The sequence below is a fragment of the Homalodisca vitripennis genome, chromosome 6 (assembly GCF_021130785.1).
Source record: "Homalodisca vitripennis isolate AUS2020 chromosome 6, UT_GWSS_2.1, whole genome shotgun sequence".
In the NCBI taxonomy this organism is placed as follows: Eukaryota; Metazoa; Arthropoda; class Insecta; order Hemiptera; family Cicadellidae; genus Homalodisca; species Homalodisca vitripennis.
The window spans coordinates 150835041-150862080 of NC_060212.1; the positions used below are offsets into that span (position 1 = coordinate 150835041).

Sequence of the window (27040 nt, forward strand, 5' to 3'; positions counted from 1 at the left end):
TTATAAATAATAACAGTAGTGAATCTTGTTTTCACTGTATATTTAGTACCATTGAATAATCATTATTTGTATTGGTTGCAAATATTTATTTTACAAACAAAACACTGCACTTGGTACAAAACTTAATTATAAATAACACACGATCAATTGTGAGTAAACATATAAAAGTACCAAGCATCAACATTCATCAGATACAACCTCATTGGAATGAATTAGCTTTTTTTTTTAATATTAATTTGTAGTTGTGTTATTACGTAAAAAGTATAACAATTTTTTGTACAATAATCCAGGGGTGCATGAATCAATTTTGCTTTTGATTTGAATTATCTTTTAGCGACCTTATAATATATGTTGAAATATTGTTAAAGGGTTGGTAACATTTCGCTACAGTGTACTACTGTATTGAACATAGCAAAATACCAGAAAGATTCAACTAGATCATAAAAACTTACTAAGTTACTTACTACAGGTGGCTTTTATTTATAATACAAACTTCCAAATACTTTATCAAAAGCATCAGTGTTATTACTGGAAAATAGCAACAAATATGTGGGAGAAGAGGATGTTTGATAATTTCATAGTAATAATAGGCTGTATAATAATAGTTTAAGTATGTGTCTTCAGAAGATAACACAAAATAAATTCAATAAAAATAACCTAAAATAAAAAAAAAGCTTGCTACAAGATCTTTTGTTATAAAAATTAAAAAAAAAAATATTGTGTAGCTAAATTTTTTATACATTTGTAGTATAACTGTTAATATTTTATTTTTACCATTTTGATTGTTTGATAATTTCTTTTCTATATTTCATTACAATCACTGTTCTGAGAAACATTTAAAATGTATTGCAAAATATACATTAAATATACATTGTATATACATTAAATATACATTGTATGTGTGTGTGTATATATGTATATATGTATATGTATGTATATGCATGTATATGTATGTATGTTTATATATATATATATATGTTTGGATAAATAAACTTTATTGGTAAAATAGTAGTAGTCTATAATACTTTGAACAATTAATTGTAAACTGTTAATTACTAAGCATAAATTATGTTAAACTAATTAATGTTATTTTGACCCTATTCAATGTACAGTGTGCATTTATTATTTACTTGAATAAAGTATTTATTGATTGATTGAGCCTGCTGTACTGCCAGTTATCTTGATTTTATCCCAAAAGAACTATGTTAAACTTTATATGCTTTTACGCTGTTATTTTTAGTTGTAGAATTATAAGGAATGTCTCATTTCTTAAATAATATTAAACAAATCAAAATTATTCTATGGGCTATTCATAAAAACCACAAATTTTTCTGTATTTATTCAAAACATTCAACAAGTATTTATTCTACAAGAAAAACTAAAAAGTCTTTATATGTGTATTGCTTGTGTCTTTAAAATTAAGACATTGACCAAAATCAAGAGTTTACAAATGTTTGAAGTTTAATATAGTTCTTATGGATTAAAACCCAAGATTGTTTCACCAAGAGAGTTGGCTTTTAAACCTTATGAGATCTATGCCTCTGCCATGAATATTCGGATTTCTCCATCTTATATCTCAACGTTTACAAAATGTTCACTTCTAAAAGAATAAAAAAAAAATAAATACTAAAAACTATGCAAAGTAATGACAATCAATGATACTAAAAGAAAACCAGCCTTTTCAAATTTGAATTTTCTTAACCACAATTTCTCCAGGACCAAATAAAACAATTGTTACGGTTACTGCAAGAAGAAAACAAATCAACCCTGTCCTTAAATACTCAACCAAAAACATTAGCACTAAAATAAATACTCAAGAAAACTACTTGATGTAATCTATCACAAATAACCTAGAGCAAGTAGACTGCAAAATAAAAGGAAACAAACCAATAGAGTGCATTATTATACATGGCAAAAACTAGTCTTACCATAAAGTACACACTTGGGAACAAACTTGCTCCAAATACAAACTGGCCAACAAAAATTAATTTAAAAATGGACATATATACAATCTGATAACATTGAAATTCTAAACACTGTTGGCTCTAAGGAACAGCTTATCCAAAACAGAGAAATATATTCACCAATTACAGCTAGACCTAAGCAGGGGAAACATAATAACAGTAAATAATATGGATTAACCTTTTTTCAAATAACACTGTTATAATTTAAATATATGTAACTGTATATACAGATAATATATCTGACAGAGGAGAACCCATCTGTCTCACTTTTAAAAAAATTTCCATTCTACTGGAAATAATTTTGTTTGGACTTTTTTCAACAGTGCAGTTCATTCATGTATAGCTTCAGGTAGCTTGACTTAAATTGATCTATAGATTGTGTTTGTGTAATTCACTTGTCAATTTGTTGTTTTAAGCACTAATACTTCAATTATTTGTTTCAAGTTTATTTTTGACGATGGAAGGATTGTGAAGGAATCAAGATTTTTCTGGACATTTGCCATAGTTCAGTGAAACAAAATATCAGTAGTTAACACTACATTTCGAGATCTGCAATCTGATCTCTTCTTCAGGTAAATAACTAACCTAATACATAATTACAAACTAGGTTAAAATAAACAAATCATACCAAAGCGTTGTGGCACGCCTAATTCAGGAATCACAACCAACATGTTGTGTGTGAACTTCACTGACTCTAAACATGCACTTAATAAAAAACTATACACAATCATTAAAACTGAACTACAGAATACAGGTCACAATATGTCTGTATTTGTCTACCAAACACCTACGACTGACCAGAGGCCAATAGCAAATGACAATCGTCATAGCAGAAAGAAACAAGATGGCGGAAATAAAAAGGAAGGGGGACAGAAATGGGCCTTTTTTTTTATTATTATTATTGGTTCATGCTAGATGAACTTCTTAAAACCATATTGTGACTCCGCATTGATTTATTACAAATATCTGATCCGTTTGATACTTTTGGTTTTCTTTTTAGTTCATTTTTTAGAATTGGCAACCAAAGCGGCCTAATCTCGACTGATGGTTGACTGATTGGTTGGTCAATTTATAATTTATAATGTATGTTGCCTCTATTAATTTCCTTTTGAAGAAATGTGGTTCCTGATGTATTACGTTGGCTTCATCCAAATTCATATGATGGTCTTCGGACCAACAATGATGTGCATTTTTTACTTTTCTGTGAAACTTTTCTCGTGTTTTCTTTGTGCTCTTTTACACTTACATTTAATGGTCTTTTTGTCTCGCCTATGTATTCCCTATTGCAACTACATTTTATACTGTAAACATAGTTTTTCGAATCCTGTGTGCCAATTTTTGGTTTTGTTTTTACGAGACTTTGTCTAAGAGTATTGCGTGTTTTAAACATAGTTCTAATGTTGTATTTTCTGCCTACTCTTCTAATTTTCTCAGATAATCCCGGCATATAAGGGATTGACATAAACGCAAATTTATCACTATTCTGTTTTTCTGACTCAGGAATGAGTCTTCTGGTTCGTTTGCACTTATTTATTACTAATTGAGGGCAACCATTGTCTCTAAGATTCGATTCAATTTTCATAAATTCTTCTTTTAATCCATCTTTATCTGAGCATAAGCTCTTTTGCTCTATCAAATAATGAGTAGGCTACTCCTTCTTTGACAGATTTTTGAAGGTTAGATTGATAGTTTAAATATTTTCCTGTGTGTCTTTTCTTCCGAAAAACAGTTGTCTTAAGGACATCCCTATCTCTTATTACACACACATCCAAAAAGGGAAGCTTGTTTTGAACTTCCACTTCCATTGTGAGGCGGATGGAAGGAGAAATACTATTAATGTGATTCAAAAAATTATTTAATTCAGTGTCTTCATGAGGAAAAATAACAAAGGTATCATCCACATACCTCCACCAAATCTTCAGTTTGAACTGAGTTGAAGCCAAAGCTTTTCGCTCAAATTCCTCCAAAAAGATATTGGCGAAAATAGGAGACAATGGAGAATCCATTGCCATCCCCTCACCTTGCCAATAAATTTTATCCTCTAACTCAAAATAATTGCATTGGATGCATAGTTCTAACAGTTCCATCGTCAAAAATAAACTTCAAACAAATAATTGAAGTATTAGTGCTTAACACAACAAATTGACAAGTGAATTACACAAACACACAATTAAAATGTACATCATTTTACTTAATGGAAAAACTACAAAAGGCTTGATTTCTTAAGAATTTGGTTTTAACTCAGCAAGGAAACAAAGCAGGAATTCCTAATACACTCAATAAACCATTCAAAACAACAATACCTCAAGCTGTTATACACATTTTAAAATGTAATCATTAATTACAACAACAAAAATCAAATCAAAATCACATTTATTTCCACAAATTACTGGAAACATAGATGTAAATATTTTTTTTATTGAAAACTAAAAGAAGTAAATTAAAAATTAAATCTTAAAAATGCAGCAACAATAAATAATAGTAAACATAAAATTTGATGACTACAATTTCCAAGAATGTTGATAAAAGCCATATGGTAGACAGCTGGCATTCAACAGCTTTGCTGACATGTAAACTTGAGCACATTCCATACTTGGTCAACATCTGCTGTTTTTCAGCTGCACAGTGGTCGTTTATTACTCAAATAATAAGCTTCATGTGTATATATATATATATGAATAAACTCTTTATAAGTTTTTTACGTCTCAGCATACTTCTTTAGACGTAAAATTGTATAAATATTTACAAAAGTTGAATTATTAAAGTAACTAGTTAAATAGAAAATATAAACAAGAAAAAATAACTTTAATTGAATAAATAATAAAAATAAGCGCCAAACATGTCACAGTTGAGAGTTATCAGTAGTTTGTTGCTCCTGGCTTGCGCAAGCGTACGATATCTGTAAAATGATCATGCTCGCTTATCCGTTGATGGATTTCGTTGGAAAAAGTATTGTTGGAATTGTTATAAATATAGCAAAATCGTTGGTATATTGTAAATTGTTATAACTGATAGCTAATAATAGCTGATGCCTATCAAAAGACAAAATTTTTGCTGCTCCTAGCTTGTTCAAGCGTACCTTTAAAATTGTCATGTTCGCTTACACATTGACGGATTTTGTTAAAACAAGTACTGTTGGATTTTTAATAAAATTTTTCGGATAGTTGACACCAAATTACAGTTTTTATAACTATACTGGTTTTTTGCTATGACTTTAAACATTTTAAATAGACACCATTTTGTTAATATTAAAGAAAATAACACCGTTTTTTATTTTTATCTGATCTATTCAAACCTACAAAATTAAGTTTCTTTAGTTTAACGAGTTGTAGAGATAATAATTTTTCACAAAAAATACAAAATAGTGGCTAGCCGCCAAACGAGATATTTCTTTTTGTATATTTATATAACATTTTTGAAGTGAAAACTTCTTTAGGCGCGTTGAGCGTTTTGGTAGAGGGTAAAATTCTCGGTTCGCGTCACCGACATGCTAATGATACTAACCTGCATGAAAAAGTCAGTCTCGCTGTGTTTTTTAAACCGTAGACTTGGCCGCGGACTACTAACCTGCATGAAAAAGTCAGTCTCGCTGTGTGTTAAAACTGTCCCGGCGGAGTATGAAAACAGACTGCGAAAATCAGTGACCTTTACGGCTTCCTCTTGCGATTTAAAAGTGAAGCCAATGTCGTACAATTCTGTAAGATGCGTCAAATTAAAGCTCTTAATATTGGCAATCTATTGGTTACATTTTTAAATATTAAAAAAATTTCGAAATAATTTTGATTATTGTTTACATTTTACATAGCGTTTACAATGACAAGAAAAAAGTAGTAAGCGAGGATTTTTTTTATTTTTTTGTCAGACAAAATTTGTCAGCGAGAAAGTTGTGTGAAAATAGATGAATATTTTTTTTTGTAATTTATCATTCTTTTATTGGAAGTTTAGTTTAGCCTGTAGTAGCGTATGAAGTGATGAGTGAACGTTTCTGCCGGAACTGTAGTTGGCGCATTGGCTCACTGATACCGTATTAACTCAATAAATTAGTTTATTGTGTAATAAAAATACCTTTACGAAAGAACCAAGTTAATTTAACTAATTTATTAGTTTTAAAAATATTGTGGGTTTAATTGTTATTGCAATTATATACTTTATCCGTAGCAATAACTGTATTATTTACAACGGTGTTCAACTCACTGTTGTTCACTCGGTGTTTACTCACTTGTGTTCTATGTTTAACTAACTATTAATATTGAGCAATTACAACATATTTTTTATACAGATAAATGAATAATGAAAACAACGAATATATTTTTAAACATTTTTAATATTTGTACGAATATTTGTATTTAAAATTTAGCATTATTCATTTTAATTATGTTTTTAATATTTAACCTCTTCATCATGAAATGAGTATTATTACGGTATAAGATTTATCTTACTAGCGTGGTAAAATATATTTCTAGTTATTTGATAATATTTTTTCGTGGATTTTAAAATTGGAAAATTAAAAACGCGTCACATTTACAATTACAGATGTACTGCTACTATAACGTATTGTTAATTATTCTCAACTTAATAGTTCCGTTTTCACTTCTATCGGCAGTCCCACGACTGCTACTGTTTTTTGTGTGAAATGAGGAATACTAGAACCCACAGAAATTTGACACCTTTTTGTGAACACCCTGCACCCTGTATATGTGTGTGTGTATGTATGTATGTATGTATGTATATATATATATATATATATATATATATATATATATGTATGTATGTATATTATATATTTTTAATTATATTTATCTATATGTATAAAATAAAAAATATCATGTTGATTTCAGAGATATAATATAGTTTACACGTTTAAAGTATATAGTTTTATTTTAAAGTTAAATTGTGTAAAAAATGTTTTTGTTTATTCTTTTTGTGAGCTTTGATTTATATTGCATTTCAAGTATATAAAGAAAGAATTTGAAATGCAAAAATTATATCCTAAACTTACATTCTTTAGATTAATATATTTTATTTTACTTAAAAAGTGCTCTATAAATACAGTAGAACTTTCATAGCAAGTCGAGAATTTGGGAAATATTCACGTTATTGTGGGACTCTTCTAGTTGAGGTTCATGCTACTAAGACTATATCGATGTGCTATAGAGAACACATTGATTTTTACAGGGCGAATAAAAATTCAGCACACCCCCTCCTCTATTTTGTTCTTAAGTTTATATAAGGAGATTTCCTTTGGGTAGTGGTGCAATGTGGAAAGGAAGTTTCATTTGGTGATTTTGAACATTTTTTGTGTTCCCAAAAAATGCAGGAGTATGGGGGCAACTCAAAAAAATTTAAGTGTAAGCCCCTCTTAAGTGACCCCTCATTTTGAATAGTAAAAAACAACTTAAGGAATGGTGAAAACCAGATATCACTATCTCCTTTCTATACAAAATTATAGGTCGTCAAAATTTTAATTGAGTTCACACTTACATTTCTGTTGTTAAAGTTACTGTATCCGTGGAAACCAGTTCATTTTTTTGTGTTCTGAATCAGTTAGGATTGCAATGGATGAAGGACCCAATCAAGATTAGATAGTTTATTTGCAAAGCTTGACCGGGCTTTCCTGGTTCGAACTACGGTTTAGTACAAACAAATCCCTTTTAATTCAATCTCAAGTCCCGTCTTTCCTTTAATCTCGTCAGAACAGGTCATACTTTTAGAGTGGTTGTTATCTAGTGGTATTATTGTTTGGTTACGGTTTCATGAAGTGTTTAGAGAAATTTGTGTGTGTTTTAGTATTATTACAGTTATTGATTTTGAATAACTTTGTCATTCTTACTTTTAAATAATATTCTCAAATTATTACTGCCTACGAGTAACAATGCCCATAGTCAAGATGATAAAGTAAAAAGAATATTATTATATTCAGGGCTTCGAATGAAAATTATCATGAGGCAGAAAGGCGGGTTAATGTTTTACCTGATACACCTGTGACAAGAAAATACTTAAGAACTTTAGTAAATAAGTTTTGAGTATCTGGATCTATTTCAGATGCTCCAAGTTCAGATCAGCCTCCTTTAGGAGAAGACAGAGTTTTAAATTTTAGCAATTTATTGAATATCTACAGCAGTCCACCAGATTGGTAGCAAATCTTGGTGACTTTTCCCAAGGATCTGTGGTACACTTACTGAAAAAATTAATTTCAGCTTGTGTAGTAGACTTGGTACACTTGTACATGAGTCGATCCAAACTGAGTCTACAATTTTGTGAGAAAAAAGAAGCACTAATATCTTCTACTCATCCATTGTCTGTTCAAAAAAATGTGTTCAATGAAGAGTGCGGTTTTTCATCAATGGGACTATAAACAAACACAACTTCAGGTACTGGAACACAGAAAATCTCCTTTGTGAATCCTGCACCCAATGACCAGAAAAAGTAAATGTGTGGGCTGGGATTTTTGGAAATCACATGTTAGGACCATTTTTTATTAATAGGAATCTTAATGGAGAATTGTATTTGCAAAAGTTACAAAAATTAATTTTCTCCCTCGACAATAACTATTGCTATTAAGGAAAATGAACATAAATTTTAAAAAGACATTGTTTGCTTCCAGCAGGATGGTGCCCCAACATATTTTCACCGTGCTGTACATTTCCTCACTAACAAAATCAACTACGTGGTCAGTGGATTAGTAGGCATGATATAACAGAATGGTCTGCACGGTATCTGGACTTTACAGCCATGGGGTCACACTTTTATTCTATGAGGTCACATTAAATCCATAATTTAGAAAACACCAGTAGAAAACGTTGCAGATTTAAGGAACAGGATTGTTGAGGCTGGCAACCAAATACTTTTTAAAACATGAGAGAGGAGCTCACCCTAGCTTTTCTCAATTTTAAATAGTAGACAGACTTCAGTTTAAACATTTGATTTAAGTTGGCAAAGTGGAGTTACATTTAAAAAATTGTTCTGGTAACTCTGGCAATTATTTTGGTTGGGAAAGAGATGGCGATCTATAGTTTTCACAATTCTTTAATTTTTTTATGCTCTTCAAAATGAGGGGTCACTTGCAAGTAGTTTACATTTAATATTTTTTAGTTACCCTCAAACTCCTGCATTTCTGGAGGACACAAATATTTTCAAAATCAAATGAAACTTCCTTTTCACATTGCACCACTACCCAAAGGATATCTTATTAAATAAACTTTAGAACAAAATAGAAAGGAAAAAGAGTCCTGAATTTTTTTACTCACCCTGTATAAACTCTATAATACCAAGTGTGTTATGGAAAACCCTTGTTAACAAGATTTGTTTACAAATATGCATCTACAGTAATGTAGTGTACAGTACATTATTATTTTAACAAGTAATTAAAACTCATCACTTAACAGAAAATTTGTTTATTTGTTCAATACTATGCTATAATAGTTACAAAGTAATACTATAACAATTATAGATGAAAATCAAAACACAAAAATAAAAGCTTAGTAATATTAATTTAAGTCTTTACCAAACCTAATGTACTGTATTTTGTAAAAACCCAAATACAGATCACTGAACTGAATTTACAGTTTACTTTTAAAATCTTTAAACCACCACATTTTGTAAAGGATAAAGCTTTTGAAATGCGGTTTGTGGCATACTTCTTTGCTTGACTAGCCCTTTACAACTTTGTGCATATTAACCTATGCTTACAGTAAAAATGTGCTACTGACTCCACTTGGAACGTTCCCATAGAAGAATAGCAGAACACTGAATACATCTTAAAAAGTAAGTGTACAATAATCATGTGTGAAGTTTTGTAGCTTCATCTGATATGGTTAAGCCATTCTTGAATTTGCACATAAGATCAGTATTGAAACTTTCAAATCCTAAACCGCCATTTGGTTTAGGATTAACCTTTTGAGGTCTAAATTTGTGGCATGATGTTCTACTAATTAAGACCTCTAAAATGGTATACACATCATCAACCTATGCTTACATTTAAGGTTTTCCGCAGACTCCTTATGTGCCATCGCTTTCAGGTGGTGAAGAGCTACTGACTGCATGAAAAAATTCAATTTTATGCCTTATGTCAATTTACACAGTTTTATTGTTTTACTTTTATGATTACAGGAGATATTAGATCGTTTCAATACTTTTAGGTACCCAATTAGTTTAAACCAGGACATATTTTCTCCTGTGTGCAGACTTTACACACCTGCAGTGAAAAACAGGCTTTCTTTTTCCAGTAAAAAAAAAAAACAACACGTGTGGTAACAAAGTTTTGGAAACACTACCTATTACGATTAAAAATGAACTGAATCAGAAGGAGTTGAAAAAGGTATTGAAATTGTTCTGTTGAATAACCCTTATGAATTATAAGTAATTCTAAATAGGCTATAATAAATAATAACATGTAATTATTTGTATTTAATGTTTTACACTCTTTATGTACATGATTTGTGCTGAGTAAATAAAGACATTTTGACTTGACTTCACTCAAGATAAATTTATTTTTAAGTATAATATACATTTCAAGTGCACAAAACAAAGATAAGACAATCGTGGAAGGAATGTTATCACAGACTACGCTTTGTGGTGACTAAACTGTATACTAAACATTAGAGTGGCAATCAATGTTTGACAGTGATAAGTTCACGTTTGCTTTGACTGACTTGATTACAAAGTACGTGGATAGTATAGAACTTTATGGTTATAGCATATCATAAACTAATTTTCAGCGATCGAGTAAAAGATGTACAGTATTATCGACACTTGAGATTCTTCGGCTAACACAACTTAATTTAATAAACAAATTGAGGACTGTATGATGTTAAAATACTTCTCTCTTGAAAATATATTGGTATTTATGTCATTAAGGAGAAAGTATGAAATTTTAGTGGAAAGAGCATTTACAGCACTGCTGGGTTGACTGATTAGAGTAGTTTTAACATTTACCTTTTCAACCAACACGTTTTGTTCCTGTATTGAAGAAATAAATTAATAATTATAACATTTTCTTTAAAAAGATAACCTAGCCAGAAAACACAGTCTCTATCCAGATGATTGTTTTGAGGTTCCAAAATATACACAAACATTGTTCAATAAATCAGTTTTTTTTTTATTTAGCTTTTGCTCAGAATATAGACTAGAGCTTTAAAGTTTAATTTTATAAAAAAAAGTAGACTGTATAATGTTACATATTTTTCTCTTTTTAAAATATCAGTATTTGTGTCATTAAGAAAGTATGAAGTGTTGGTTGAAAAGGAGGGGTAATTTGGTTCTTGATTGTAAGGAAAATAAGATTTTTTTCTTACACATTCTATTTACCAAACACTCATACTTATCTGTTACTCAATAGACAACTATTACAGATTGTATTTACAAAAAAACATAAAAATTATACTAACATTTACAGAACTACTTGCTTTACTGATTGGAGTATTTTTATCCTTCACTTTTTCAGCCAAAACATTTTGTTCCTGATTTGAAGAAACCATTAGTATCTAAAAACATCTTCTTTAAAAGATTTCAAATAAACTATAAAATACATTAAACGTGTTCAGTATACCAGTACAGTATTATAGGGCATTTAACATTCTTTGGCAAACACACTTTTTACACTTCAAGCATGGCAAGTGATTTTCACTGCTGTTTACAGTGTTTACCAATCCACAAACTTGAGGGTCTCCTTTTTTGTAAATTAGAATCACCTTAGCAATCTGTGATATGTGGGAAAACTTTCCTGTAATTAATAATATGCATTAATGGTTTTTTTTTTAAATATTTCTTGGCTCTTTTTGTAATTACCACTGGTATTTCATCGAGACCTGCTGAATATTTATTTGCAAATTAAGAAATAATTTGTTCAATTTTATCGTTCATTACTTGACAGAATCTAAACTTTCAAAAATTATGCTTTCTGCATAGATTTTTTAAAATAAATTAAGGCTTTTGCAAACTCTTATCTATATTGTGAGATATTTAACTATCAACTATATCTATGAAAAACTTTGCACACCTCAGTAGGATTATTTTTTACAGTAAATTTTTTTATCAATTATAACAAAATTATTATTTAATACTTTTTTAGTTTTACCTGCTTCCAAAATTGATTAAATTCAGGTTGTTCTAATAATGTCGGAAGAGGGTTTGATTTTGTTGTCAAAAACTGTTTTTTAGCTTCCCTGAAGTTCTGTTTTTTGTTCAAAGTTTTTTATTTTAAAAATTTTTGTTTTCTCTCATAATCATCTGAAATCCATTATTTAAAAAAATCTTAACATGTTTTAAAATAGACACTTTGGGCATACTAAAATTAAAATAATATAAAAAATATCATGAAATATGCTGTACTTATCATTTAAATTAGAGAAACACACATCAAACCAATTATCAGATTCTAAAAGTTTTTAAAATATTTTAATATTACTTTTATTAAATTTTCTTACTTTCTCTCTATTTCCTGTGTTTATACAAATATTGCTGACATTACCAAACCTTCATCAATTGAACATCATGGTCAGATTGCATTTATGACCTTTACAAACTTTTTCAATATTTGTTATGAAATTGTCAATTGACGGTACTGATGTGCTAGTGACACGGGTTGGGAATCAACTATGTAGTATAAACCATGTTGAGATAATTATGTTTCTAAAACCTTTTAGTGTCAAATTCTCATTCAAAGTAATAATGTTAATATTTTATGCTGACTGTGGAGGATTTGTATTTTGTACATAATTTGTTTGTTGGAATTTTGGAACTCCAGGGGAACATTTATCTTTCATTGAACTTAGTTCAAGTTGAGTACACTTATATGAGAGAGCATTTGTTTGAAAATTTAGGTTTAAAGTCCAATGTTGTATTTCCTGTCGCATTTTTGGTGTTATTGTGATTATTCAGTTTCTTTTCAATACTTGGGGGGAGGGAGGGGTGGAAGTAGAAGAGTACACTTGTATTCTTTGTAGGTGATGAGGTGGTTTTCTAACCTAAATTTTGTGAATTACTTTTGTGTTTTATTTTGACTAGCCTTTTTTAATTTCTTTAATGGCTTTAGAAAGATGATCATTTTTAATAGTTTTATTTATTTGAAGAATTGTTCTGTTTTCCTTGTATGGAGTCACCTCACTAGGCCTATAAACACCTTTCACGTTTGTAAAGTAAAAAATCACATTAAAAACATTTTATTTTCTTTCTAGTTCAACAGTTTCTATTATTCCTGGCCAAGCTGAATGTCCTCTAATTTTTTCCATGGCTTAATTAAATGTTCTGTTTTCCATTATTATAATTTTCTTTAATGATTTAATTATTCATGTCATAATATTATAAGAAGATTGTTATTCATATCATAATATTATAAGATTAATGTATAGTAAAATATAAATTAGTTTTAATTATTTCAATAGTTTTATTATTTAAAAATTATTTTAATAATTGTCAATAGCAAATATTATGAAGAAATATACATGAAGAAATGAAATAAGATGTTGAAACTTCACTGTCAGAAGTATTGTGAGTTTGCAACAGAGATAGCAGTTGTTTGTTTACATTAGTGATTGACAACAGAAAGATAACAACCAAAGCTTCAGTAGATCTCTAATCTCTACAGCTAATTGGCTGGTGGCACTATAGACTTGAACCAGGAAATGACTACTGCAGTCAATTACAGGCCTTCACATCATCAATATTCTTGAAATTAAAATTAGCAATCAATACACAACAACAACCTTCTGAAGTTCTCAATTTGTATAAAGATTTATATAAACAAAAAAAAAAAATATTATACTTACATTTACAGCACTAGCTGGTTTACTGGTCGGAGTAGTTTCATCCTTCACCTTTTCAACCATGTTTTGTTCCTGTGTTAATGAAATCAATTAACTTAAAACTTAGTAACTAAAAAATTTTATTTAAGAGAATTCAAATAAATTATTAAAACGAATGAAAATAAACTATAAAATGCATTAAAATTGTTCAGTATACCAGTACATTAGTATGGGGCATTTAAGATTCTTTGGCAAACACACTTGAAAACTTCAAGCATGGCATGTTTATAGTGATTACCAATCCACCATACAAAGACACAGCAACAACTATACATTTTCGATTGTCCTCTGATACGGAATCAGTTATAAACACCAGTATAGTTACTTATTGATTATTCACTCTCAGTGTTTCAAGTTTTAGTATATGGTTTATTATTATTAGTGTTTTACTTTGTGCATTGTAAATAATGGCACATTTATCCAAACCAAACCTGAAAACACAGCCTTTACCCAGATGAATGTTTTAGGGTTCTAAAAGATAAACATTGTTAAATAAAAGTTTTTTTTATTTAGCATTTACTCAGCATATAGACTAGCGCTTTAAAGGTTAATTTTATAAAAACAATCAACTGTATAGTTTACATATTTTCCTTTTATTAAATATCAGTATTTATGTCATTAGGAAAGTATGAAGTGTTAATGGAAAAGGAGGGATAACAATTCAAATCTTGATTGTAAGGAAATTAATTAAAGATTCTATTCTCATACTCTATTTACCAATTACTCATACTTAACTATTTCTCAATAAACTAACTATTACAGATTAGATCTACAAAAACAAAAAAATAAATATACTTACAGTTTCAGCACTAGTTGGTTTATTGATTGGAGTAGTTTTATCCTTTAACTTATTCTTCACCTTTCCATATGACATATTTTGTTTCTCTGTGGAATAAATCAATTATAGTAACTTCATAATTTTCTAAAAATGCAAATAAATCATAAAAAAAATTTAAATAAGCCTTAAAATTGTTTTATATGATTTTTCTAACCTCCTTACTGCAATGTGTAAATATAAACATTTATTATCTACGTGTCTATGTATATAAGAGATAAATTTGAACTCTTAAATTATGATACACAGTAATTTGAATTTAATTCAAATATAATTCCAACCTTTTGCCAAGACTTTTTTCACCAAAAGTACAGGTTTTTTCAAAATTTCTTGTTTTGAATATAAAATTCATTCACACACACAAAAACTAAATAAAGTCTGGCTATCTTCCAAGATAAAAATTTCTTCCTATAATAAAAATTCTTCACAAAATAATTTTAAATCTTTTATACAAATCTTGATTAAAGACTATAATTACTATGTAACTTTGTTTTAAAAAGATGGAATTTTTCATAAAATTTTATTTTATCTATTTTTTTGTATTAAAAAAATTATTAAAATATATCAAAACTATAAAATTTATTCAATTTAAAATTTAAAAGGTTATAGTCCAATAGTTAAAAATCCAAATTAAAAAAAAAATTACCTGAAAATCTTCCAAACACGTAAGTTGCGTTTTAGCCAATATTAAATAGGAAATTTCTATTTTTAATATCTAAAATTTTCCAGACTCTCAAAAGTACCAGGAAAATGATTAATTATTTACAATGCAAAATTTAAAATAAAAGGTATGCACAGGCACACTAAATTCTTATATTTGGAAGCTTCAGATCTATTTTAAAGTGAACCAGTTCATCAGCTTGGGAGGGAAGAAAGGAGAGAGAGGGCTGCGAATGGAGGTGTAGGTAAGATGATCAGGCCCCACTGATTAAACATTAAACAAAAGAATCGAGCCAGTCCGCTAACATAACATTAACAGAGAGACAGTAAGACAAGTTTTGCATAATGAAATGATAAAAGTTTATGGAAAAATGGTTGCAAAAAAACACACTCAGGATCACAAAGATAATGGGAAAAACATTTGCTCTCACATCATGGACTGATTGAAAAACCGCCTGAATTGCTAAAAAATGTCAACGTGTGTGGTAAAACATGGATATACCAGAAACAAAGCATCAATCAACTAAGACTCCTGAATCTCCAAGAATGAAAAAAAAGTCCTAAAGAATAAATCAAAACTGAAGGCAATGTTAATCTTTTTTTAGACATCCAAGTGTTTGATCATAATTTAATGTGTTCTTGAAACCTTGTTGACATGATTCCACCATAAAAACAGGGAACCTGACTAGAAGTGTTCCTTGTGTCCCATCCACCAGCTGTTGTGGCAACCTGCTTGTCACAGTTATACAATTTTAAAAATTTAATATAGGTATTACCTCAGACTGATTTCGCACCGTTCTCCCGTTTTGTTAATTAAACCATGTGGGTTGCTTGTAGAGCCTTTATCTTTAATTTTACTTAGGTATCCAAAATCCTGGAATGATCATGGCATTGGAAATTTCAGGAAGTGCTGTTTCCCGGGCCGATTTTATTTTGTGTAACTCATTTGAGAGAGTATTATAGCCCTAAAGTTGCTCTTTTGTATATTATGTCACAAATAAATTAATTTGCCATTTGACTAGTCCCATAGGCAAAAGTGTTCAGTTCATAATGCTAAAAAATGATAGCAATTTATTCTTACCAACAAGGAGCCGTTTTAAGAGACTGCGCACATCTCTAAGCACAAATGAATAACAGTGCCACAGCTTGTAGCTTTTTTTTGCTTGAGGCAATGCTATCCAGATGATGCCACTGCAGTTAGCAAGCAGGGCCGTACTCAGACCGGATTTTTCAGACGATTTACCACGGACCAGGCCCCGCCACAAATCTATTTGAAGGAACAATATCTAAGGATAGCTCAATCTATAGCTATATAATGCTATTAGAGGCTAAATTTGTAATATCGTTTAAAGAAATTGTGACTATTACTTTTCAAATATTATCATGTTCAAACCCTCTACAGTGAATTTCTGTACTAATTATCAGGATAGGAGGGGATAAAGCAGTGTGACGGGTCTTGCGGTAGCTTGACATGATGGGGCCCGCCAAAGCTGAGTACGGCCCCATCATGTTAGCACTGCCCTGTTAGCAGGTCGCAGACAGTTTGTATTGCAATGGTGGGGAGGCAGGTTGTCAACTACTTGTGCAGGTCAACCTGCCACATAGATTTTCTAACAACTTGCTTTTCATATTAACACATTCACTGCGGGTAACGAGCATGCTCGTCATGCGAAAGTAGCGCGCCGGGCGGTGGACGGGCGAGCTCGGCATACGGCAGCTGCTTTCATATTGCCTCAGTATGAGCTGAGCAGTTGCCTGGGAAGGCTGTAACACTCATAGCGAGGTGTGCCTGTTTCGGTGAGTCAGTTGGTGCGATTCGTCGCTGGTTCGCCATTTTCATTTCTTGTGTATGCTTTGCGATATTGTGTGAGTGGATTATAGTGTCTGTTGACTGTGTAAGTGTATGTACTCATAATGGAAGAAGACGATAATGTTATTGACGATAATTTTTCATCTGACGAAGACAATGAGTCAAGTTTAGTTCTAGGGACGGTGAAGGCGGCGTCCCCCACCCCCAGTCGGCCGGCACGGCCAGCGACATGGCTGCTTTACGTGACCTGCCGTTCACTGGTCAACCTGGCTTGCTTGTTCCCATTCCAGGTGACAAACCAATTGACTGGTTCAATCTCCTTCTTGACACCGTGTTTTTAGAGAATATCATTAGACAAACCAACCTGTATGCCCTGGAACTATTTTGTGGCCCCACCACTACTCCCGCATCTCACATAACCAAATGGAAGGACTTAGTGATGGCCGAACTAAGAACATTCTTAGGCCTTCTACTGTTGACTGGTAACGTCAGAGTGAATCGATTGAACGACTATTGGAAAACTCATCGGTTGTTGAATTTTCCTATGTTAAAGGAGTACATGTCTCGAGATCGATTTCTTGGCATTTTGAGATGTCTGCATTATTCAAGAGTTGATACCCCTGATCACCCCGAACCTGCTAATGACCGGTCTTTTAAAATTCAAAATATTGTTAATTATTTCAACAATAAGATGCAACAGATCTATTATACCAACCGTGAACTGACAATCACCGAAGAGATGGTACTGTGGCGTGGTAGACTGGTCTTCCGCCAGTACTTAAAGGGCAAGCGCGACAAATATGGAATCAAAATTTATTCCCTGAATGAACCCGAGGGACTCATGCTGCGTTTCCATGTTTACACAGGGAGCCATGACTCTTGTAGTGGCAAAGGTCATAACGTCAAAGTCGTCATGAAGCTGATGAGTGACTTCCTGGGGAAAGGCCATTCCCTGTTCATGGATAATTTTTATCTTATCTTATCATCCAAACTTCTACGTTACTCAACCTACACTACCGGCACCCTACGCATCAACAGACTCCATACACCTCCAGCAGTGAAGGCAAAGGCATTGGGCAAAGGTGAAACGATAGCGAACTATGCCCAAAGTGTCATGATTGGAAAAGGAAGGGATAAGCGGACGGTGACCTACATCTCCACACAATATGACAACGAGATGGTCCAAACCACCAACAGGAGAAACCAAAAACGAACGCTGCCAAAACCAATCATGTACTACAACTCTCACATGAAGGGGACTGACCGCTTGGACCAAATGGTATCTTATTACCCCTGTGAGTGCAAGATTCTGGAATGGCACAAGAAAATTGTTGTGCACTTTCTCCAGGTTGTTGTAGCAAATTCTTTTTACCTGTACAACATGTACAACTCAGATAGACTGTCCCTGTATGACTTCTGAGTTCGTGTTTTTGAAGACCTGCTCCCTCCAAAGGAAGCCCCACTGCTCATAAAACCGACGCGCAACAGCATGCTTCGTCTCTCCAAACTAACGAAGAGCAAAGCAAACGGCAAGTCAGTTACCCGGAGGTGCCGCGTTTGCTACCAAGAAGGCAAGCGTAAGGAAACAGTGTACTATTGTGCAGTGTGCCCTGACGAACCAGGTCTGTGTGAACTCAGTTGCTTTAATAAGTATCACGAGGACAAATAAGTAGTTTTTAGTCTTTGGCGGTGGGTGGGGATGTAAATAGTTTTTTTTTCTAATTTTTACTTAATTTTTTTTATGTTGTATATTTTTAAAACTAATATATAATATATCTGTGTAATTGATGTACTATCTACTTGTAATTCGCGAGTGTTTGAGCGAAACCTAGTACACTGCGAGCACATACAACACGGTGACCGGCACCCGGTGCGGATGACGAGCAGACTCAGCACGGACATGACGTCACCCGTTCCGGCCAACGAAGCTTCCGGGATACCTTGGACAACCCTTTCGACTATCCTGACTTCGTTTTGGGTAAGTAAAAAACAAAAAAATTCTCGCATTTTCTGTCGCCAGTAATTTTGTCATCCGCAGTGAATGTGTTAAGACTGTGCTGCTACATGACATGTTACCTGCTTAATTACTCACCCCATGTTACAGGGCCTTTTGAGGACAATTAGTCAGGTATATTATATTGAAGTCCTAATCAACTTTAGGAAAGATCAAGAAAGAAACAATAAGATTTTTGAAAGAATGAATCATGGGCTTTACGTCAGCATAATGCACCAGCTCACAATGCACTTTCTGTGAAGCAGTTTTTAATATCTCGTTTCATGTGAATACTATCTGTTCCCAAAGTGAAAACTGCATTGAAGGGAACATATTTTCAGCCTGTTGAAGAGATCAAAGTAAAAACGGAAAAGTTGAAGAAGGTGACAACTGCCAGGAGCTGTCAAAGGTCTGAAGGTCTGAACCTGGCAAAGGCTTGGAGAGTTGCCTGAGAACAGGAGTTGCCAGAGGCTGTTACCTACCAGATAGTGGAAGCTGTCAGAGGCTGTGTGGTCCTAGTCACTAAGAGCTCCTATAGGTCACGACCTGCCAGACGCCAGGAGGTTCTTGAAAACCGGAACTTACTACCCTTTTGCTACTTTTTATAAAGCTATTATTATTGTTGGCAACACTTGGTATTGCTTTTGTAATTGTTTTCAGGTAATTATATAGTATTTAACCCTTTAAGGAGTGCGTGTAAACTCTACATAATGAGTAAGGACGTCATATGGCGTATACTCTTATAGTGGCCCAAAGGAGTACGGATGTCATATGACGTTTAGCCTCTGTATTTTTGTATTATCGTAAATGCATTGATATTACTGATTGCCTTTTAGTAGATTAGTCTGTAAAGAGGTTCCATCTATCGGCAACATACTTAACTTCCTTTTTTGTTAATCGCAGTAGCTACCTGGTAAAAGCTACTGACTCAAGGTCGCGCTGAGCACGCATCGCTTTGCTATCAGAATATGCCGCCGCATTATACTAGACATTCCTTGTATACTATATACTGTGGCCATATTTATTTTGTGAGAGTGACATATTAGTTGAGCAACCATCTAGTTTGTTACTATTGTCCAAATGGCAGACAATACTGATTGAGTCTGCCGTAGTGAGTGAGGAAATAAGACATTTGATTTTGAAAAAGTACTGAAATATTGACTTGTAGAACACGTAGTCCTTTTTTATTAAACTTTCAAATGTAAAGAAACGTTTTTAAGAGACTTTAAAGACTTTAATTTTTTACTCCTTTTGGTATTTTTTTGGATTTCATCCATTATTCATTTTAGCCTATCAAAAGAAGACGTCATAGGATGTCCATATTCCTTAAAGGGTTAATGATATATTTTTCATATGGCATCATGGGATAGAAACTTTGCAAGAGTTTTGAAAAATCTTCAAGAGTTCACTCCTTTAAAATTTACATGGAACTAATCTAATGTAATGATCACTTTTTTAGATTTAGACATTTTTTCCTATCAGGGTACATAAAAACAAAGCTACATGTTAAAACAACAAATACAATGAAATATCTAAATTTTTCAAGTTGCCATCCAATGCATATAAAGGTCTATTACAAAAAGTTTATCTATACGAGCCAAGAAGCTATGCAGCAATGATATAGACTTCTTAAATTACATTGAAAAATGAAGCAACACTTTTAAACATTTAAATTACCCAGAGAAAATTTTAAAAAATCAAATAAACAAACCAAAACATCTACTTTGTGTACTGGGCGTCCCATCTTCAATTACAAAACACAACCAAAGTTTAATACACCATTTTTTTCTGGACTACACAAAATTAACAGTATTATGAAAATTGCCAATAATGTCTTACTTTCCTCTCCAGATACCCAAACTTTTATGGCTAAAGCACTTAGAGTAATATTTTGCAAACCTCCAAATTTGAAAAACAAACTTGTCCAACCTAAACTATTTAAATTACACCTACCCGTTACTAATGGATGTGAACCGTGCGAAAAACATGTTGGGGTTCTTGCAAAATTATGAAAAACTCTAGGGAACTCAAAAAGTAGTGTAACTGGTTTAACAATGGGATCATTATAGGCAAAGTAAACTGACTCTAAGAATGTACTTTATAAAATTAATTGTAAATTCTGTAACAATCAGTACATTGGGCAAACATCTAACCACATTAGAGTCAGAATAATAGGGCACAGATTTGATATTTTTCATAAAAACAAGGAGAAGCCATTGTCCAAACATGCTGCTGAGCACAAAAAAAACACAAAATTGAAGAATCCTATGACCTTAAAGGGATTAATAAGGTCTTCCCTTGTCCTCAAGACAATTTAAATAGGTTAAAATTGAAAAATCTCGAACAAGCCAGTTACTTCTAAAATATAAATACCCAAATGGTTTAAATTTAAGTTAAAATTAACTTTTCCAAATTGGTAAATATTAAGATCAGCGACTACCTCGGTAAACTTGACAGATGACTTAAAGTTCAGGTGTGGAAAGATTGTTCCTTTGCAGAAGAAAGCCCGGAAAAAGTGTGGCTGGCGTATTTCAGCGAAGGTCGGCACGTTCCTGGAGCGAAGTAAAGTCAATATTAAAACATCGTGGCGTTTAATTGTAACATCTTTTCACATCGCCTCCGAGGCACTCATTTGTTAAAACTCATCTTCATCTCACAGACCCGACAATAGTGGACTACTACTCATTCATCCGGGAAGTCTACATTGACCACTTGAAGAGAAACAGCCAACAGTTGGGCGGACCTGGCGCCGTAGTTGAAATTGATGAAGCCAAATTTGGCAAAAGAAAGTACAACAGAGGACGGATAGTAAAAGGACAGTGGGTGTTGGGGGGAATAGATCGGGAGACCAAGCACACCTTCCTTATCCCAGTTAAAGACTGTACAGCGAAGACTCTGATACGGTGTATTAAAACTTGGGTGTTGCCAGGATCCACAATAATAACTGATTGCTGGAAGGCCTACAACACCCTTTCACAGTATCAGTTTAATCACCTGACTGTGAATCACTCAAAGGACTTTGTTGACCCCTTAACATCCGCCTGTACCAACACAATTGAACAGAAGTGGCGTGACGTCCAGTCAGAAGTCCCCAAATACGGTCGCAAGAGCAAGCACTTCATCGGCTACCTCGCGGAGTACTTGTTTAAAACCAAATACATCCCAGAAGAAAGGGTTTACGCTTTCCTCGAGGCAGTGGCTACATTGTACCCCCCTTAATGGTATTTGGGTAAAAAATTTCTTTAATTTTAATTGTTTTTATTTTAATTGTTTTTATTTTAATTTTTTTTTGTTTTAATTATGTTTTAACCCTTTTAGTACCAGACAAAAAATCAAAAGTTGGTCTGAGAAATGCCAGTGATTTTTCACATAATACTACCGAAGGATGCCAGGCCTATTTCAGCCGTTTTGCAGTGTTTTACTAAAAAAATTGTAAAAATTACAAATATTGAGATATTTTCCTAATTTTTTTCATTGTTTTGCAGTAAAATAAATTTCCTTATAAAAAACTATAAAGCAAATTATATTTCTAAATGTAATTAACTTAAAAAAATTAAAAAAAGTAGACATTTTAGTTACAGTTTTTATATTTTTCCAGTTTCACATGAAAAATAGTACTCTAAAAAAATTATTTCACTATAACACATACTATCACTTGAAAGAGGAAGTAAAACTGAATACACACATAAAGAGTTTTGATTAATATTTCAAAAACAAAACAAAAAATCATGTTAATTTTTTTAGAAAGTTACATTTTCACTTTTTTGTGTTATTTACACTATTTAGCTTCTTTATAAAGCTTATAATATTTTCCTGTACTTTGGGATTATACCGACCACACCAGTATGAAGAACACACAAATATAAATTTATAGAAACAAACATGATAGAACGAAAAAACAACTCTGTAATTACAAACTTACAAGCATTTCCAGGTATTGTGATCGGTATTGGTGTCGCTGTTATCTTATCTTTCTCGAGAATCCCGATTACGGCAGGCCGCGCGGCATCACATGATTTGCATGGTACATAATTGCCTTTCCATTACAATTCAATTTATATTTCTGATCAGACCCTCTAGAATTTGATATTTTACTGATAGGTACTATCTCGAGGTACTATCTCGAGGGATGTTTTTCTTTCGTTAACGGTGCTGCCGAAGCCCGCGCTGATGGCTGGAGGCACTCGCATTTTGGGTGGCGGAATGTGATCAAGAATAAAAACAAGTTTTGAGTGTTTTTTTCAATAAAGAGTTTAGTTTTAGTTTGGTAATGTTTGTTTTTATTGAATTTTTGTGTTTGGAGAAATGTAGAGGTAAAACACGAAGTATAACAAAGCGACGCACCAGCTGAACGGGTGGCGAGACTCTGCAATCACGTTATCTACTAGACCGCTCGACTTTGACCTCTGTCTGAGGATGGGGAGGGGTTTGCGATAAGACAATTCCTGTTTTATATTGACGAAATATTGTTTTACGCTAATCTAGTAATCAGTAGAAGCAAAATGTCAAATAACGATTCATGTCTGGGTGTGGTCGGTATAATCCCAAAGTACCTATTTTCCACTATGAAACCATCAACCCTCCCAGCGTTAGAAGTCGATTATTCGATGTCGAAGTACACCGCTGGAGCGTCAGTCGTCGAATAATCGACGGGTAGACAGTAGTTTACAAAGACGCCGCTAGATGCGTTTCTATCGCAACAAACGTCAAGTATCGTATATCGTTGTAAAGAGCAGATTACAAGCTTTCTGCCGTGTACTGTCTCAAGACAGTTATAATGTTTGGTGAGCTGTACGGCTTGTAGAAAAACAACGACGTGTTACTGACAGCTGTTCTTGCACAAACAGGTTGCCGTAGCGTTGTTTTGTCGTGGTCAGTTCGTGTTTATAGTTGGTTATCTTTTGAAAATGAGTGACAATTTACGTTCTCAATCTAGTCCTATACGGAATATATTAGACGAAGTGATTTCTAGTGAAGATGAGAGCAATGGAAGCGACATTGATGTGGGAAATATTCCATCTGACCATTCACTAACAGATTTTTCATCGGGCAGCGGTGAGGAATACGTTTCCCGATTATGAAGACTTGGAAACATCTGACAAAGAAAACTCCAGGTAATGAAGATGATGTTTCTGATAATGGTAGTGTTGTCGGTGATAGGCCTGCAGGCGTTTGAATCCATGGCTCAGAATTTATCCCCCAGAGCCAGAAAAGGACATTAGGTCTCAGTTCCAAGTCAGAAATCCTGGTATAAAAAAATTGCCCTCCTCGTAATAGTAGGCCCATTGAGTATTTGAATTTGTTTCTAACTGCAGCTTTTTGGCAGTTACTAAACTAGAGAAAACTAATGCATATGCTGACAGAGCAATAGCTAAAAAACGAAATGAGGGAACCCTATCGAGAAATTCAAGGTGGACAAAATGGTCACCAGTCACAGTAGCTGAGATGAAAAAAATTTATGGCATTGACCATAAATATGGGGATTGTTATAAAAAAAAATATGAAGCACTACTGGGATGTTAGGACCTCTCAGGGTACACCATTTTATTCCATGGTTATGAAATCAAGCAGATATTTTCTAATTAGTGGTTTTTTTGCATCTGTCATCAGCAGTGAACATTGAGATAGGTCAGCCCGGTTATGATCCCTGGCAAAAAGTAAGATACTTTCTTGACCATCTAAATTTAGCTTTTGCTAGGCACTTTGTACCTTTCCAAAGTGTTTGTATTGATGAAAGCCTAATTGGGATGAAGAATAGGTGCACCTTCATCCAGTATCTTCCTAACAAAAAACATAAACAATATGGGATCAAAAAATTTGAGGCTTGCGATAGCTCAAACAAACTATGTATTGCGTGTTGAACTTTATAGTGGAACTGACTATCTAGCAGTTCACCGCAATGATATAAATGAACCAGTCTTGTTCACCGAAAGAGTTGTGATGAATATTATGCATAAATGTGGACTCTTGGACAAGGGCTACCATTTGTTTACAGACCAGTTCTATACAAAAATTCCACTAGCAAATAGTCTGTTGTACAGAAAAACCTTTTTAACAGGTACCATAAATAAAAACTCTAAATTTTTACCCAAAGCTGTCAAGAATGCAGACCTGGAGCCCAGAGAAAACCATATATTTTAGGAAAGGAGATTTACTGCTTGTCAAGTTCAAGCAGAGAGCTGGTAAAAAAGCCTGTGTTTGCTCTGACAACTGCATGTCATGCAGAGGATCAGCTGATAAGAAGCAAAAAAAGGTCTGGAAGGGATGAAACCTCTTCTCATTCATAAGTATAATCAGGACATGGGAGGTGTGGATGTAAGCGATAAGTGTGTGTTTCACACTACTTGCAACCGCCAGACAACTAAGTACTGGAAGAAGAAAATATTTTTTCAATCTGTTTGATTTGGCTCTTTTTCAACGCTTATGTTCTATACTCCCTAAACACTGACAAGCCCATGGACAGGAGAAATTTCATTGTAAGCATCGTGGACACTCTTGCTGCCAGTGAAGAGCCTGTGGTTGTAGGACCTGCTGGTGACGCTGGACCTGATCCTCATCGACTGGAGCGTCTTCCTGGGGGTCCAAATGAGGAAGTGTGTTGTTTGCAATAAAGGAAGATCCACCTTCTGGTGTCCAGGATGCAACTGTGGTGTGCATCCCAAGTGCTACCATTTACAAAAACACTTTTGGCGGCCCATGAGGGCGTGGAAAAAAGAGAAGGCGACGGGAGAGCAGTAGCAGTTCCTCTGACTGAGCAATATCAGCCTTTTCCAAGATTGTACATAGTTTCGTTTTTTAGTTGTAATTATTCTAAAACTATATTATAATGATCTAAGTGTTTATATTTTCTAACAGAAGACTAAATTGTGGACAAAATGGCTATTTTGGATTTTTAACTTTTTGGTTGTGTGTTTTCTAGGGGGGGCGCCAAAGTTAAAAAAAAAAAAAAAAAATTACATTTTCAAGGCAAAAAAGTTTATAAAATTCAAGGTAAAGGACATTACATTTATTTTTTATATAATCTCTATTCATTTTTAAATAAAATGATATATAACAATGCATGGTTTTGTTAGTAAATATGACAGCTCTATATTTTTAAAAAAAACCCTTACAAATGGTAGAAAATGGCTATGACGCCAAGAGGTGTTACAGTGGACGCTTGGAGGGTTAAAAACTGTCTGAAACTACTTTCTACTTAAAAAATAATGTACACTTTGTAAAATATCAACAACAAAATTTACACACTTTTGTACATAGGTATTATAGTTAGGCGGTGGTAACACAAATATGGTGAGGCACACATAAGGGATGCAATCCTTTTTTACAGCGTTTGCACACAAATGTGGTTTTCATTTTATTGAAGTTTACTTTTTATGTTAGTAAAACATTGTTAGTAAACTATTTATCAACAAACAAACACTGTGGAAGCAGCAACACAAACAACCAAACACAGAGGTTAGACGTGAACTATCAGCTGACACAACTTTGTCTGATGCAACAACCACGGCCATTTCTATCATGGCTAAACACCTGACTAACCTTACGATATTACTATTATTATTTTTTTTATGTAGATTGGTTCATTCTGATTGTTTGTATACCAACAAATTTAGAACAAGTTGAAAAATTATTGCGGTATGACTTTTACTCCGAACGTCCGTATATACGGACGTCGGCATTCTTCAGTAGTTATTCAAACGTCCGTATATACGGACGTTGGCACTAAAAGGGTTAATTTTATTTTTTTCTATTTTTTGGGGGGGTAAACGGCCCCGGTGACAATCAGGACTAATTTTTTCGGTGAAACTACGTTAACCTGTGTTAGTATGCAAAAAATTACGGCGATCGGAGCGGAAAGTCGCTGATCTTAAGATTTACCCAAATTTCCTTTTGTGCCATTAATGATATAACAGCTGGGTCTTTGAATGTTTTAGTTGTGTATTTACGTTTTTGGTTATTTTCTTTTTATTTGTTGTG

General features: G+C 33.0%; 2 protein-coding genes across 3 annotated transcripts in view; one reads left to right on the plus strand and one right to left on the minus strand.

Moving 5' to 3' along the window:
* The window catches only part of LOC124365014, a 47451-nt gene that overhangs the window by 15012 nt on the left and 5399 nt on the right, over positions 1-27040 (minus strand). For both annotated transcript variants that reach the window (XM_046820895.1, XM_046820894.1), the window contains 2 exons: positions 14565-14650; positions 13730-13798 (listed from right to left, as the gene is read on the minus strand). In XM_046820895.1, coding sequence (XP_046676851.1) covers positions 13730-13798; positions 14565-14639 — 144 coding nt within the window. In that variant the 5' untranslated portion in view covers positions 14640-14650. The remainder of the gene's footprint in view (positions 1-13729; positions 13799-14564; positions 14651-27040) is intronic.
* Positions 17300-18490, plus strand: LOC124365599 (piggyBac transposable element-derived protein 4-like). Its single transcript, XM_046821589.1, has one exon. It carries the CDS (start codon positions 17300-17302, stop codon positions 18488-18490), a length of 1191 nt encoding a protein of 396 aa, XP_046677545.1.

What these genes read in the sequence shown, in the direction of transcription:
- LOC124365599 (XM_046821589.1), top strand. Translation starts at nt 17,300, where the DNA reads ATGGCTGCTTTACGTGACCTGCCGTTCACTGGTCAACCTGGCTTGCTT.